Here is a 12,918-nt window from a genome sequence, read left to right as displayed (position 1 = left end):
CTTGTTCTCCTTGGTGCTCACTACCTGCCCCTTATACTCAGAATTCACTTGCTCACACATTTTTTTTCTCCTGTAAAAAGCGAGACCTTGACTTCATGCTGTGTTCCCAGGCCTTGAATAGGACATAGCTTTTGCAGCATAAATTAATGACAGTAGAGAGACTGAGGGAGACGTGGTGGATGGACAGGTGAATGGAAGAAAGGAAGGGTGGATAAAGGGACGGATGAATTAATGGATGGAAGGGCAGAGGCAGCTCGGACAGAGAAATGGACTGAAGGAAGAGCTAGCTGATGGATGAATGGATGGAAGGATGGAGAGGCGGTGGATAGAGGTAGGGATGGATGAACCAATGGGAAAGGGTAGGTGAGTGGACGGGCGGCTGGCTGGCTGGCTGATGGGTGGCGGGGTTGGATGGCGAGGGGTATGAAGGTGGGTGGGCAGGTGGATACAGACTGGCAGGAGAGCTGACCGGGCAGCAGCGACGCAGTGGCCCCGGCTGCCGGGCTCGGAGGGTGAAGCTCAGCACCGTGTCTGGGCCCGGAGCCCTCGGCGCCCGCCTCCTCCGGCCTGTGCCCGCCCAGCCCGGCCCCAGGAAGGAACAGGGAGCACCGTGGCAGGTGGGGACTGACCCCGGCTTTATTAAGCAGGCCCGGGAGGGCCGCAGCCCGAGCCCTGAGCCCCCGAGGCCCATGTCTTCAGCTGCTGAGGAAGCAGCCCCTCTTGTGCCACTTCTGGTCGCGGACGCGGCGCACGGACTGCAGCTGCGGCTGCCCGGCGGCCCACTCGTTCCAGTGCCGGTACTCGCCGCGCTCGAAGGCGAACTGGCGGCCGCGGTAGCCGGGGAACTCGTAGCCGACCCACCTGCGGGCCAGGGCGGCGCGTGAGAGGCGCGGTGCCTCCCTCCAGCGCCACCTCCGACCGCGCCGCGTCCTCCGCCCGCCGCCCGCGGGCTCCCCCCGGCTCCCGGGCGCCCCGCTCGGCCTGGGCCTCAGCCTTCGCAGGCGCTGTTCCTTCGGCTGGAATATGGCATCTCTGTCTGTCTGTCTGTCTCTGTCTCTGTCTCTGTGTGTGTCTCTCTCTGTCTTTCCCTAGTACTGGGAGGTTGAACCTAGGGACTTCACGCTGAGCTACGTATCCAGACCTTTTTACTTTTGAGTCAGAGTCTCACTAAACTGTCCAGGCTGGAATTGTAATCCTTCTGCCTCAGCTTCCTATAGTGCTGGGATTACTGGTGTGCACTAGCACACCAGGTTTAAAAGCTAAAAGTTCTTGGAGTCAAGGCTACCTAGAACTCCCAAGGCTGTGCGAGGCAGTCAGCTGGGCAGCTGCCTCATGGGGGATGCCTGGTCGGATCTGCCAGGTCCCAGACATCGCCTAAGTCATTAATAAGAAAGCAGAGCTGAAGACTCCCTTTGCAGAGGTGGCACGGCCCTGCGGGGCGGGGCGGAGCAAGAAGGGCGTGGCCAGGATGGGCGGAGCAAAGGGCGTGGTCAGGAGGGGGCGGGGCAGGGTTGAGGGGGGAGGGGCGGGGCCCTTACGTCCCGTTGATGGCGCGGACGCTGGCCACGCGGTCCTGGAAGCCGTGAGCCCACAGGCTGGGCACGTCGTCGTCCACGATCTCCATCTTGCGGCCGGTGAAGGAGGGGCTCTCGAACAGGTGCAGCTTGTGGTCAGGGCCGTCCTGGGAGCGACAGGGCGGTGAGCGCGCTGCTTCTGCACCAGGTACAGGCGCAGCAGCAAGTCACCCCAACTTTGGCAGCGGGAGGAACTCAGAGCCAGCCTTGTTGGGAAGCTTACGGCCACAGGGTGTGAAACCAAAAGGGACCTTAAAAATGTCGTTCAACCCTAGCCAGTAACAGACTAGAAAACAGGCCCAGAAAGTGTGGCAGGAGATAGAGTCTTAATTAAGACGGATGCCAGAGCACTTCCTCTAATCCTGGCACTCTGGGGGGATGAGGCAGGAAGATCTCAAGTTCAAGCCCAGTGTGGCTAACTTAATGACTTAGTGGGAAGTAGCTCAGTGCCAAGGCACTGGGTTCAGTCCCCACTACCAGGAAGAAAGTCCAGGCGTCCCCTCTTTACTAAGCAAGAGCCTGATTTCCTCTCGCTTTCCCTTTCCACAGCCCGCTGAGGAGGTCTGTTACAGGACACACAGAAAGGGCTGAAGCAGCCACTGGGTGTGAATGAAGTGGGTGGGTGACACTTTAAATGCTACAGTGGACTCTGTCCCTTTCCAGTGTTAGAGAAACTCCAGGGAAGAAGGGGCACTATTTCGAGGTTCCTTTGTGAAGTTAATTTACCTGGCTGCTTTCCTACGCCCCAGTGCAGATCTGAGATCAGACTGCAGCTGGTAATTTAACAGGGCTACAAAGGGAAGTCCCAGGGTCACCTGGGCTGATTCAAGATGGGAACCCTGGTGTCCACACCCCCATTTGAGTCCATTCAGTAGCTGACTTCTTGCACCATATGATCATTCAGGCCAGAGATGTGGGACCCTTCAGAGGCCAGGCCCACCAGGGTGCTTGTGAACCAGCTCTACATGCCCCACCCCTCCAGGGTTCCTGGAAGTGGGCAGGACCTCTACTCACAACTTGCAGAGGCCGAAGGGACAGCAGGCTGTCACTGTGGCGGCTGCTGGACCAGGCATCCCAGCGCGGGTAATCCCCCTTCTCCAGGACAAACTGCTCCCCACGGAAGGCCCTGCGTTCGAATGCCAGCCACCTGGGGGAGGTAGAGGCCGGATCACCACATGGCAGCTGGGGAACTCAGATCAAGGGAGGACAGGACCCAAGAGCTGCCGACTTCCACCCGGCACCCTCCCTGTCCCCAACTTGACCTGCCTCAGAGGAGCTACAGGGACCTACTAGGCACACAGGGGACCCTGGGCCCAAAAAATATCCAAGCAGATGTCATTGCGGATGGATTTGGGGTCCAGCCTCTGTGCAGGATGCTCTGAAAGGTCCCAGCAACACCAGACATGAAGTCAGGACTTAGGCAACTCCCCCACTCTCCATCACTCAGTTTGGCTTCACAAACTCCCTCTGACACAGTACCACCGTCACCCCCACTGGACAGGGAAAAGAGGCCCAGGGAGTGCATAGCTTGCACAAGACCATGCAGATGGGGCCACCGCCTGCACTGCCCATCTGTTACCAGGGATGCAGAACCGGGCAGGGACCCCTGTTTGCCTGTGGGCACAGGAGGGGCACCAACACTTTGGCCTCACTTTCCTCATCTGTAAAAGGAAATAAGAATGGCATCTTTCTCACAGGATGAAGACTCATGCTACAATTCATGTTAAATTCCAGATGTTACTGCGTGTAATCCTACCACTCTGGGAGGCCGAGGCAGGAAGATCCCAAGTTTGACCTCAGCTTGGGCAATTTAGAACTTGCTTCAAAATTTTAAAAAACTAAAGAAAGGCCTGGGATGTGGCTCGTTTATAATTTCTCAAAATTATAAATATGAAATTCCATTTATATGTATGTTAGTTGACTATTCAAGGAGGTCTTTCTCTGCCATTTACCACGGAAATCAAGAGCTAGAAGGATGCTAGAAGAAATTACAATTCCACTCTCTCGTTAGCAGATGGGTAAACAGGCCAGAAAAGGAAGGGGAGTTACCTAAGGCTCCATGGCAAATTCTGAGCTGGAAGCAGGACCCCCGCCCCCCAGTCCCGGAAGACTCAGGCTGCGCAGGGCGGCGCGGCCGGCGCAGTACTCACGGTCCCGACTCCACCTGGATGGAGCCCACCTTCTCCAGCAGCCCGTCAGTCAGGTTGGGGCACTCGGCCGAGAGCTCGCATCGCTTGCCCTGGAAGTTCTCCAGCTCGTACACGGTCACCTGGAGGAGCAGCGTCCTGAACACCCCCGCCCGCCGGCCCCCAGCTGCAGCCCCCGCTGCTCTTTGGGTCTCCGCCCTCGAGGCGCCCGCGCTGCCCCCTGGTGGCCACGGGGACCGCCTGCAGGGCGCCTCCACTAAGCCAACAGACCAGAATCCCGGGCGCAGAGAGGCCTTGGTTATTAGAACTGCGCGCAGGGTCCCTGAGGATCAGGCCTATGGTCAGCAGGTCTGGAGGCTGCCTGCCTGCGCCTCCTCCTCTCTGCAGATGCTACCGGACTCCCTCAGAACCTGAACCTAGTGGCGAATGCCCATAATCCTAGTAATGAGGGAGGCTGAGGCAGGAAGATGTCCAGTTAGAACTCAGCTTGCACAACTTAGCAAGACTCTCTCTCTCTCTCAAAAAAAAAAAAAAAAAAAAAAAAAAAGGACAGAAAGAAAAAGAGGTGGGGAGGCGGCAGGGGATGTAGCTCAGCAGGTGAAGGCTCTAGGTTCAATCCCCAGTACCATAAAGGAAGAAAAACCTGCCCCTCCTTTCTCCTCGGACTCCTCCAAAGGGCCCCAGAGGCAGCCAGCTGCTGAGCTCTCCCACGGTGTCAGGGGCCCTGGGGTGTAGGCTGTTGAGGAACAGAGCGGATGAAACCCCCTGCCTAGGCGAGGCAGGTGGAGGGAGTGTGAAACTGGTGTCCTGACAGCCTCCTGCCTCTGGCTCCCCTGGGACTTGTAGGCAGGACACAGAGGGCAGATGCCAGAAGTGGCGAGGCAGGTCCTGGGCTGCTCCTTTTGGAGAGAGGCCGCCTGGTGGGAAGCTGCCTCTGAGCCCAGGCGCAGCTCCGGGCTTGGAGCCTCAGGTACCCACTCTGTCCAGTACCTTGTAGCCGCCCCCAAGGCCTCCGTGGCTCTTGCCAGCTGCAGCCTGCTCTGGTGCTCCGTGCTGTTCCGCCATCTCTCAGGAACACTCTGGCTTCAAACCAAAGGAAAATGGGTCATCAGGTCCATCCCAGCAGTCCCAGGTGTTGATGGAACAGAGGAAAAACTAAGAACCTTACTGCTTACTGGATATAATCATGACTCATGAACTACAATGATTATTCAGTCATTTAACAAACACCCAGACTGTGACAGTCAGTGGATCAGGAGCCCCATTTTACAGGAGCTGAGGCCCAGTAAAGTAAAGCCACTTTTCTGAGACACACAGTGAGGAAGAAGCCTCACATGGGCCTGGCCAAGTCCATGCTCTTTCCCCCATGTCCAACTGTTCCCCTCAAAATAGGGTCTTGGAGCCTTCTGCAGACATGTCCCCTTGGACCTAGGCCAGAATCTGGCTGTGGGGGTTTCTTTCTGGACACCTCTCCCACCTCCACATTCTAAGCAGGACTTTCCTAAATGTTGCCTGCATGGGCACATGGATGTGTGCGGTTCTATGGACACACACAGTGGTACACAAGGTACCTACGTCCCCACCCCACAGTCCCCTGTCCATGGCTTCCTGCACATCTGGCACACACAGCCATGGGGCTGTGCACAGCTGCCACCACTGGTCAGGTGTGGCCAGCCTCAGCCAAAACCGGCACTAGTCTGGCCGGTGAGGGCTCCCAGGGGACCCAGCGGGTCTCCAGTTTTCCCTCTTCCTCAGAGCTGCTCAGCCTTGAGGCTCTGACCTTAGCCACCCCCTGACACAGATACTGCAGCCCCCACCCAGCCCTGTGGATCCGGTGGCAGACTTGTGCCCTGTCACTTGGCCCCACCCTCAGGATCCCCATTAGCTGGGGGCCAGCCAAGTGCCCCCAGGAGGTCACCAAGCTCCTCCTGTCAGGGCAGCCCCGCCCCCAGCCCACCCATTTCCCCTGAGGAACCTGTGCTGCAGCCTCTGGACAGAACAGAGAGGAGCCGGAAGACGTCTGCACACTCGGCGGCCTCTCCCAGTGACTGTCCTTTTTATGGGCCTGTTCTGACAGCCCAGCACATCCTGGCCTGCTGAGGCAGCGCCCTGTCCCCCTGATTGTGTCCGGGCCACTTCACTCCAATAGCAGCCTCCGGAGGCCCCCGCCTGTCTCCTCAGCCTGGCCTCTGATGACTTCGCAGGCAGATGGCACTTGATCCTCCATGGGAGGCCGCAGTGTTGGGCAGGGACAGGGGGCATACAAACCTGCGGTGCCCCCCTTTGCCTTTCTCTGGCCTTTTAGTGCCACCATTTTCCTGTTGGGGTACACAGCACCCTTGCAAAGGCTCCAGTTCTTAACATGAAGGACCCCAGAATCCTTCCAGTTGGCTTGTTTTTGCCAAAGGGCCTCAATTTTCAGTCCAGCCACTGGAAACAGATCCAGGAAGTTTAACTTTTCCATGTGGATGGCATCCTTGATACTAGCTGTCTGCTGAAGACATACTCCATGCCAGACTCTGTACCAGTTTTAAGCATGATGTTTAATCCTCACCCAGACTCTTTAGGAGAGGGACTGTCATAACCTTCGTTTTATGGAGAAACTGTGTTCAGTCACTCATCCAGGGTCACACAGCTGAGGAGAGGACAGGCTGGCCTTTCCCAGGCCTGGGTCTTTAGCCTCAGTAGCAATCAAGTGATCACAGTGGTCAGCTTATTTATGACTAGTATGCAGACACTAAGGTCAGGCATTTGAAGTATCTGATAAAAGTAGTTTTCTCTGATGGGTATTTAATGAATGACTATTGAATGAACAAAAGGATGTGGGAGCCAAGGAGTAATCTGCAAAGGACAGATTCTCATGCTGTTACTTGCTGTGGGTGAAATCCTCAAGTCGGCCTAAACCCCTGGGGATGGGAGTCAGGTGACAGCTGCGCTCTGAATCCTGTGGCCCCAGCTCAGCTACTGAAGGACTCCCAGCTGCACTCCCATCCTGCTCCCCGCTGGAGCCAGTGAGCGATCATGGGAGCACAGAGCCAGGCTGGCCTCCATCTTGAAGCTTGGGATGCAGTCACCACCAGCCAGGCACCTGGGGAGGGTGGCTGGGGTGGGGACAGCGTGGCTGTCTCCCACTGTGTCCTTTCGGGTCCTGAGGACCTGCACGACCTCAGTACTTTTGTGTGTCTCAACCCGGTGACTGAGAGTTCTTGACCTCAGCACTGCTGGCATTGGGAGCCAGGTCCCGCTTTGTGGGGGCAGGCACAGCAGCACCCCTTGACCTCTCCTCACCTGTAGTGTCTGTAGCGTCTTCTCCCCCATGATCACCTCTGGAAGGCACAGTCCAACAGGCTGAGAACCCCTGCCTTGGCTCTTTACCCCCTCCCCCAACTCACCCCTCACTTCATAGCAAAGACAACTAAGACGCCCCCATCCAGGAGGTGGCAAAATGAGGGTTCAACCCCTTGTTCTGAACCTGCCATGTCTCCATGGCCTCCTGCATGGACGATCCCAGCTCCCTCCCATTGCAGACTCACAGCTCAGCACCGGGAGAGACTGATTCAGCGGCCGGCGAGGGCACTGGGCCCCCTGTCCCTGAGCCCCCATTCATTCACACAGACGCACCGATTCTCCAATGCAACTTGCGTCAAAGCTTTATTTGCTGTTTTCAGAGTCTGAATGCAACGTCTCTATACATGCAAAGGTCATCTCGTTTCACTGCAGTGTTTCCAACTGCTCTTCTGTGCATAAGAAATCTCTTTACAGTTACAAAATATAAAAGCACTTGTAGACACCCAATACTCTGAGGTCCAGGGAGCCCTCCCCCGTCTTTTGATTTTACATTAAAAATATAGGTTTTTCTAATTCTTAGTCACATGGTTAGATTCTTTCCAGCATCGGGTAAAGTGCCTCTTGTCTGCCTTCCGTTCAGAAGTCCTGGAGCTTGTGAATTCATAAGGCAACTGCAAGAACACTGCAGGGAGGAAGTTAGCTTTTTCCCCCACCACACAGCTCGAGTTCTTGTCCGTCATGACTCAAGTATCTGAGGACGAGCCTGGAAGGACAGTTGGGAAAATATATACTGTAGTTCCGCGCCCCCGCCCCCCCATCTTGCAAAACACTCGGGAATCATGGCCATCTGGGACTCATGTGACCTCTAGGATACCTGTGTGACTTAGGAAACAACACAGTACAAAACACCTTCCACACTGCAATGTGTTACTTTTGTGAGCCCCAAATGTTATAGGATCTATAAGGCAATGTGGGATGGGATCATCATTTAAAGGTTCAAAATCTTTAGATTGTGGCATAATTTTCAGCTGGCATGATGTCACCAGGGATTGTCACAGAGCAGCTAGTCCAAGTTATATTAGGTGTCTTGGCCCAGGGGAGAGGCAACTATTTATGGATGTTTCAGGGGGTGGGCAAGAAGGCAGGATGGGAGGTGGGGATTTGAAGGGTTCACCTGCCAGAAATCTTAGGCTGGTTTTCCAGAGCAGAGAGCTGGCTTTCTGCCCTTCTTCCTGCAGGAGCAAAACAAAAACAAAAACAAAACAAAACAGAAACCCTTCAAAAAACAAAAGAAGGAAAAGTCCAGAGAGTGATGGGGACCTGGACTGGTCATGACCCAGTGTGCTTATTCTGCTGGTGTAGACTCAGGCTTTCCAGAGCCTTGGCCTCCACGGGAGTGGTTCTTGGCACCTTCTCAGCACACAGCCAGGGTCCCCTACTCAGTATGGGACTCAGCCCAAGGTGGGTCCTCTCTGAGGTGAGGGGTAGGTCCTGCCTGAGTGGCTCTCTCTACCCTAACACTGTCCTTCACCCATGGGCTCACAGTCCTACGGAACCTTGGCCTCCAGGTTCCCACACCCAGAGTGGGGTAGGGAGCTCCCAGGCTGCAGACCCCTCTGTCACTTTAAAGACTGCTGTGGTTTAAACCTCCCAGTTGGGAGGTTAGAGGCTTTAGCTCTGCAGCCATGCCTCACTCCAGGGGCCAATCTGGGTGCATGAGGTAAATAACAGACAGCAAAGCTGTGAGTCAACAAGGTGGTTACCAGTCCCAGATGGAAGTGGCTGCAGCTATTTCTAGGCATAGCATGTTCAGGATTTTCCCAGATCCTTTCTCAGCCTCTAAGGTTCAGAACCTCAGGTTGATGCCTATTTCTGTTCTTATTCCTTAGCACTTTCCTGAAGTCAGCTGCACTTCTGGGGAGGTGGAGGAAGACAAATTTGTTTGGAGTTGTACGATCTGTAAGATCCTGTCATCTGACTGCCTTTTCCCTGATCCCAAACAACTTGAGGTGGTCTGGTCAGTTTCACTCTTAGCTCCCAAGGTTCTCAATTCAGTGAGGTCTCACTTTCACCAGCATTTCTCTGGTGGAGCTGAGTAATTTTGTCTAAAATTAATTTTTGAGGCTTTGCCATGTGTTATTAGGCAAGGGACCATGAAGGCAAAGACCGACCCACTGCAAAGGAAAGAGATACAAACTTAGCAAAAGGCCAGCTGTCTAAATGCTGATGGAACAGGGCAAGGAGAAGGTTGCACCTACAGAGGAATCTGCATTCTATATAAGACTCATTTGAGAAGAGATAGAGCTGCTGTGTGGGGCAGGTGACTTGACTGCACACAGGTGATTAAGGCACCTGAAGTTAGTTTAAAAAGACAGATTTCCAGAGGGGGCTTCAGGAAAACTTTGGAAGCTAGTGGGCAACCCACTGCTTAGCTCCAAAGAGCTCACCTAGTTTGGAGAAGGGGAAATGCACAACCCATTGGCCCAGCTTCCTGTCAAGAGCACCGGCCACTTCTCACTGCATCTGCACAGATCACAAACAGGACTCCAGGGTCATGAGGAACCTGTGCTAGAAGGGTTGCTTGCAACCCACTGTGACTGTCAGCTCTGTGCTGCTGGAGATGAGACGAGGATCTTCAGGGCTGGCTCTGGCTAAGGTTGAGTCAGTGGTTATGTCTGTAGCAAGCTGGAATTAAATAGATGTATTGCTAGTCAAGGTGTGAGAGGCTGGGCAAAAGATCCCCAGGCCAACCTCATTTGGACTGTTTTCTCTCTTTTCAGTTTGACTTGGGCTCAAATCTGACTCATTTACAGTTAAGCATTTTGTATGCTGCTATCCATACACACAGGTACCAAGGGACCCTTTCCATTTGGCAGAAAGAAAGAGATGAAATCAGGGTCCAGACACGCGGGAGGTGTTTTTGTGTGACTTAGCCACCACGTCAAGATTGGTGCAAAACGTGAAATGGACCTTCAAAAAAATCAACCAAAGCAGTACTGGAAGGATGAATCCCCAAATAGCTATAGAGAACAGAGAACACCTCAGGGATGATGAGAATACAAACTGTCACTGAGCAGGGCCAAACTGTCAAACACAGGCACAGGCCCACCAGCAGACAAAGTCCAGGCCACTCACTGTGGGGCCCCCACCACGTCCCCCAGTTGCTGTCCATGGTGCTGAACCACACCCCTAAGCAGCGTACAAGCATCTGTGTGAACCTGGAGAAATCCTCCACATCAGCCTCACAAGTAAGAAAGAAAGCAGACAGTAAAAGCAGATTAGGGAGATAAGATGGGGAGAGACGTGAAGAGTCTTGGAGATATAGCCAGAGAGAAGAGAGGAAAGTTTTAACACTACTTGCAAATGATGAATTTATCAAGAAAGACATTTCACCTCTCAGGAATGTACTTCACTGCCTGGCTGGTGCCATGCATGGATCCATCAGGACATTCAGCCCCATGGCCCTCTGCAGTCATGGGCTGCCCTGTGAACTGCCCGTGCCTCTCACCATTGGATGACTCTCTGACAAGGTTGGCACAAGTTTTGCAGCAACTCCAGCATGGCAGACAGGCAACCAGGTACATCTGAGATGTTTGCTGGCGCCTCGTGCTTTGGAAATGGAGGGGGATGGAGTTGAGGATTTGCAGAATAAAAGGACAGAGCAGAAGGTGTCTGGAGTCCCCAAAGGCCTCAGGAATCAGTTTATAGAAAAAGAGGCAGGAGGAGTCTTATACTTTGTCACCAAGTAGCCAGCACTCGTTGGAAGTCCTCGGCCTAAAGTTCCCCCCTAGAGAAAGGTTTTGACTAATTCCAGCATGTGAACAAAAACAAAACAAAAACTAAAAACCAACAACAGCAACAAAAACATATGGTCAGGCAGAACTGGAGGGGGGGCTCAAAGAGAAAACAAAAAAGAAAAAGGACCTCTCACTCAAGCATTTGTTCTGAGGCTGATTAGAAAGGCTGCTGTATTCCAGCAACCTGGGCTTTGTTCAAAACAGGCTGCAGAAGATGCCCAGCGCAGGTCTGGTGTTTGACAAAGGTACCCATCTGAGCTGTACTCATGACCCTTGAGGTCAGAGGACAAAGGCCACCCCATGGGAATCAGAGCTGACGTGGGAAAGAAGGAGGGAGGATATATACAGGGAACAGTTCTATGTAAAAAGCTTGGATAGACACAAGATAACCTGAGGTTGGATACTTCAAAACATACTATTCACACACCTGTCCTTTAATGTAAAAACATATATACATATCAAGTTTCAAAGAAAATTGGCTAAGTTATTGCTTTACCACCTCCTAAAGCAAACAAAAAGGATGTCAGCTATACACATGGCCCAACTAGAAGGAGAAATACACTGAAAAGAACCAGGGAGGGTTTGTTTAATAACTGGAAATGCTGATTCCTCATGAAGAAAAACCAATCTGTCAAAGCAATCAAAACTCCCAACGCCATGGTCGTGCCTTGGAACAAGATGACGGCAGCAAATGAATGTTTGAACTTTCTTAGAAATGTCCTTTCCCGGGGAGAAGACTGAGCAGAGAGTCTCCCAATTCAGATGTTTTTCAGAACCGAGGCAGAGAATCCAGCCTTGCGCCAATGTTCCTAGAAGGTGCAGAAAGTGGCTAGAAATGCAGACTCTAATGTAAAAAGCAAAACTCCCGGCAGGGGCATTTCTGGGCAGCCTGGCTTCTTTCCCAGCCGGAAGTGTTGTCTTGGAGCAGAGCAGGTCCTCTCGGAGGGGAGGCCTTCCTGTGGGATCCGGGCTTTGGAGAGAAGTCTCTGTCCCCAGGGGGCCCAGGCACGTGAGCACGGTGAGGGAGGGAGGGCAGCAGCTTGGCCTCTCTGTGGCTCAGGACGGTCTAATGTTAAGGCTTCTGATAATTAGATGTGGTGCTGTCTCCTGCCTAGAGAAGGAGGAAGAGTGCTGGTGTCAGCAGGGGGAACATTTGGCCCCGCCTGGCTCCCTCACCAGCCCTTCCAACCTTTTCTAGGGACCGGAGGCACAGTCCAGCGATGGGGAACACAGCTAGCATGAGCAGGGGCCTGGCTGCCTTCCTTAGCACCACCAAACACCAAATAAGTGAATAAACATTTCTGATAGTCCCCAAGGAAGCAGCCTTCATAAGCTCAGGCCAGGAAAGACTTTTTGGCAGCTAGGAAAAGGGTGAAATGAGGGCCATGGTGGGCAGTCTGGTCCAGTGGACATTTTGGGCCAGTTCTGAGCCTCAGTGCCCTCAAATGGATTGCTGATAATGATATTATGTATTTCAAAATAAGCAGAAGAAAGGGTTTGGAATGCTCTCGGCACAAAGAATCAATAAACGTTTGAGGTGGTGACTTTGCTAATTACCCTGACTTAATCATTACACCACTTACGTGTGTACTGAGACAGTGCCTTGCATCCCATATCTATGTATAAAGACCATGTACTAGTTAGAAACAAAATTAAACTTTAAAATGAAGGGACTGCTGGAGGCCTCCCCAAGATAGCATGTGTGCCCTAGTGAACACAAAATAAACCTAGGTGCTGACCCCTTGGCCAAGCCACTTGAGCACTGATTTCTTGGGGGAATTTTTAAGTCTTTTTAAGATGAATATATACATATATACTCAAATGTATGTGTCCATCCATACATACACATATTATACAACATATACTATGTAGCACCCCTGTAACCAAGCACATAATATACTATGAGTACTTGTCCAGTTGGGCAAATGGGCCGGGCGTGTAGCTCATGGTACAGTAACTGCCTAACACGGACAAGGCCTTGAACCTCATCTTTTGTACAGCATAAATAAACATAGTTAAGTAAATAAATGAATGCAAGAGGTGATCAAAATATAGGGTGAATGTTTAAGTTTTTAATTTTATTACAGTGAAAGAAACGTTGCCATTACTCCT

At 52.8% G+C, this 12,918-nt stretch overlaps 2 protein-coding genes and 1 long non-coding RNA gene across 7 annotated transcripts in view; 1 reads left to right on the top strand and 2 right to left on the bottom strand.

Moving 5' to 3' along the window:
- Positions 1 to 611: 611 nt before the first annotated feature.
- Positions 612 to 5,766, bottom strand: Crybb3 (crystallin beta B3). 2 transcript variants are annotated; one of them, XM_063225355.1, is made up of 6 exons: positions 5,697 to 5,766; positions 4,712 to 4,800; positions 3,725 to 3,843; positions 2,589 to 2,721; positions 1,539 to 1,681; positions 612 to 861 (listed from the first exon to the last, which is right to left on the bottom strand). In XM_063225355.1, exons 2-6 carry the CDS (start codon positions 4,784 to 4,786, stop codon positions 696 to 698), a joined length of 636 nt encoding a protein of 211 aa, XP_063081425.1. In that variant the 5' UTR covers positions 4,787 to 4,800; positions 5,697 to 5,766; the 3' UTR covers positions 612 to 695. The 2 variants fall into 2 exon arrangements, with proteins under 2 accessions (XP_063081425.1, NP_001166541.1); NM_001173070.1 differs by having other exon boundaries at positions 4,712 to 4,804; positions 5,697 to 5,747.
- LOC134470689 (uncharacterized) lies at positions 1,574 to 3,422 on the top strand. The gene is made up of 2 exons (XR_010039747.1): positions 1,574 to 1,722; positions 3,272 to 3,422. It is a non-coding gene; the product is annotated as an uncharacterized LOC134470689 (long non-coding RNA).
- Positions 5,767 to 7,345: 1,579 nt separating the features above from the next.
- Kiaa1671 (KIAA1671 ortholog) overlaps positions 7,346 to 12,918 on the bottom strand; it is a 175,946-nt gene continuing 170,373 nt past the window's right edge. For all 4 annotated transcript variants that reach the window (XM_005007292.4, XM_013141789.3, XM_013141790.3 and 1 more), the window contains one exon: positions 7,346 to 11,917. The gene's annotated coding sequence lies outside the window, so the exon portion shown is untranslated. The remainder of the gene's footprint in view (positions 11,918 to 12,918) is intronic.

This window comes from Cavia porcellus, unplaced genomic scaffold (genome assembly GCF_034190915.1).
Source record: "Cavia porcellus strain 051 isolate PalLab524CR breed Dunkin Hartley unplaced genomic scaffold, mCavPor4.1 scaffold_16, whole genome shotgun sequence".
NCBI lineage: Eukaryota > Metazoa > Chordata > Mammalia > Rodentia > Caviidae > Cavia > Cavia porcellus.
This window is presented reverse-complemented; position numbering and strand designations above follow the sequence as displayed.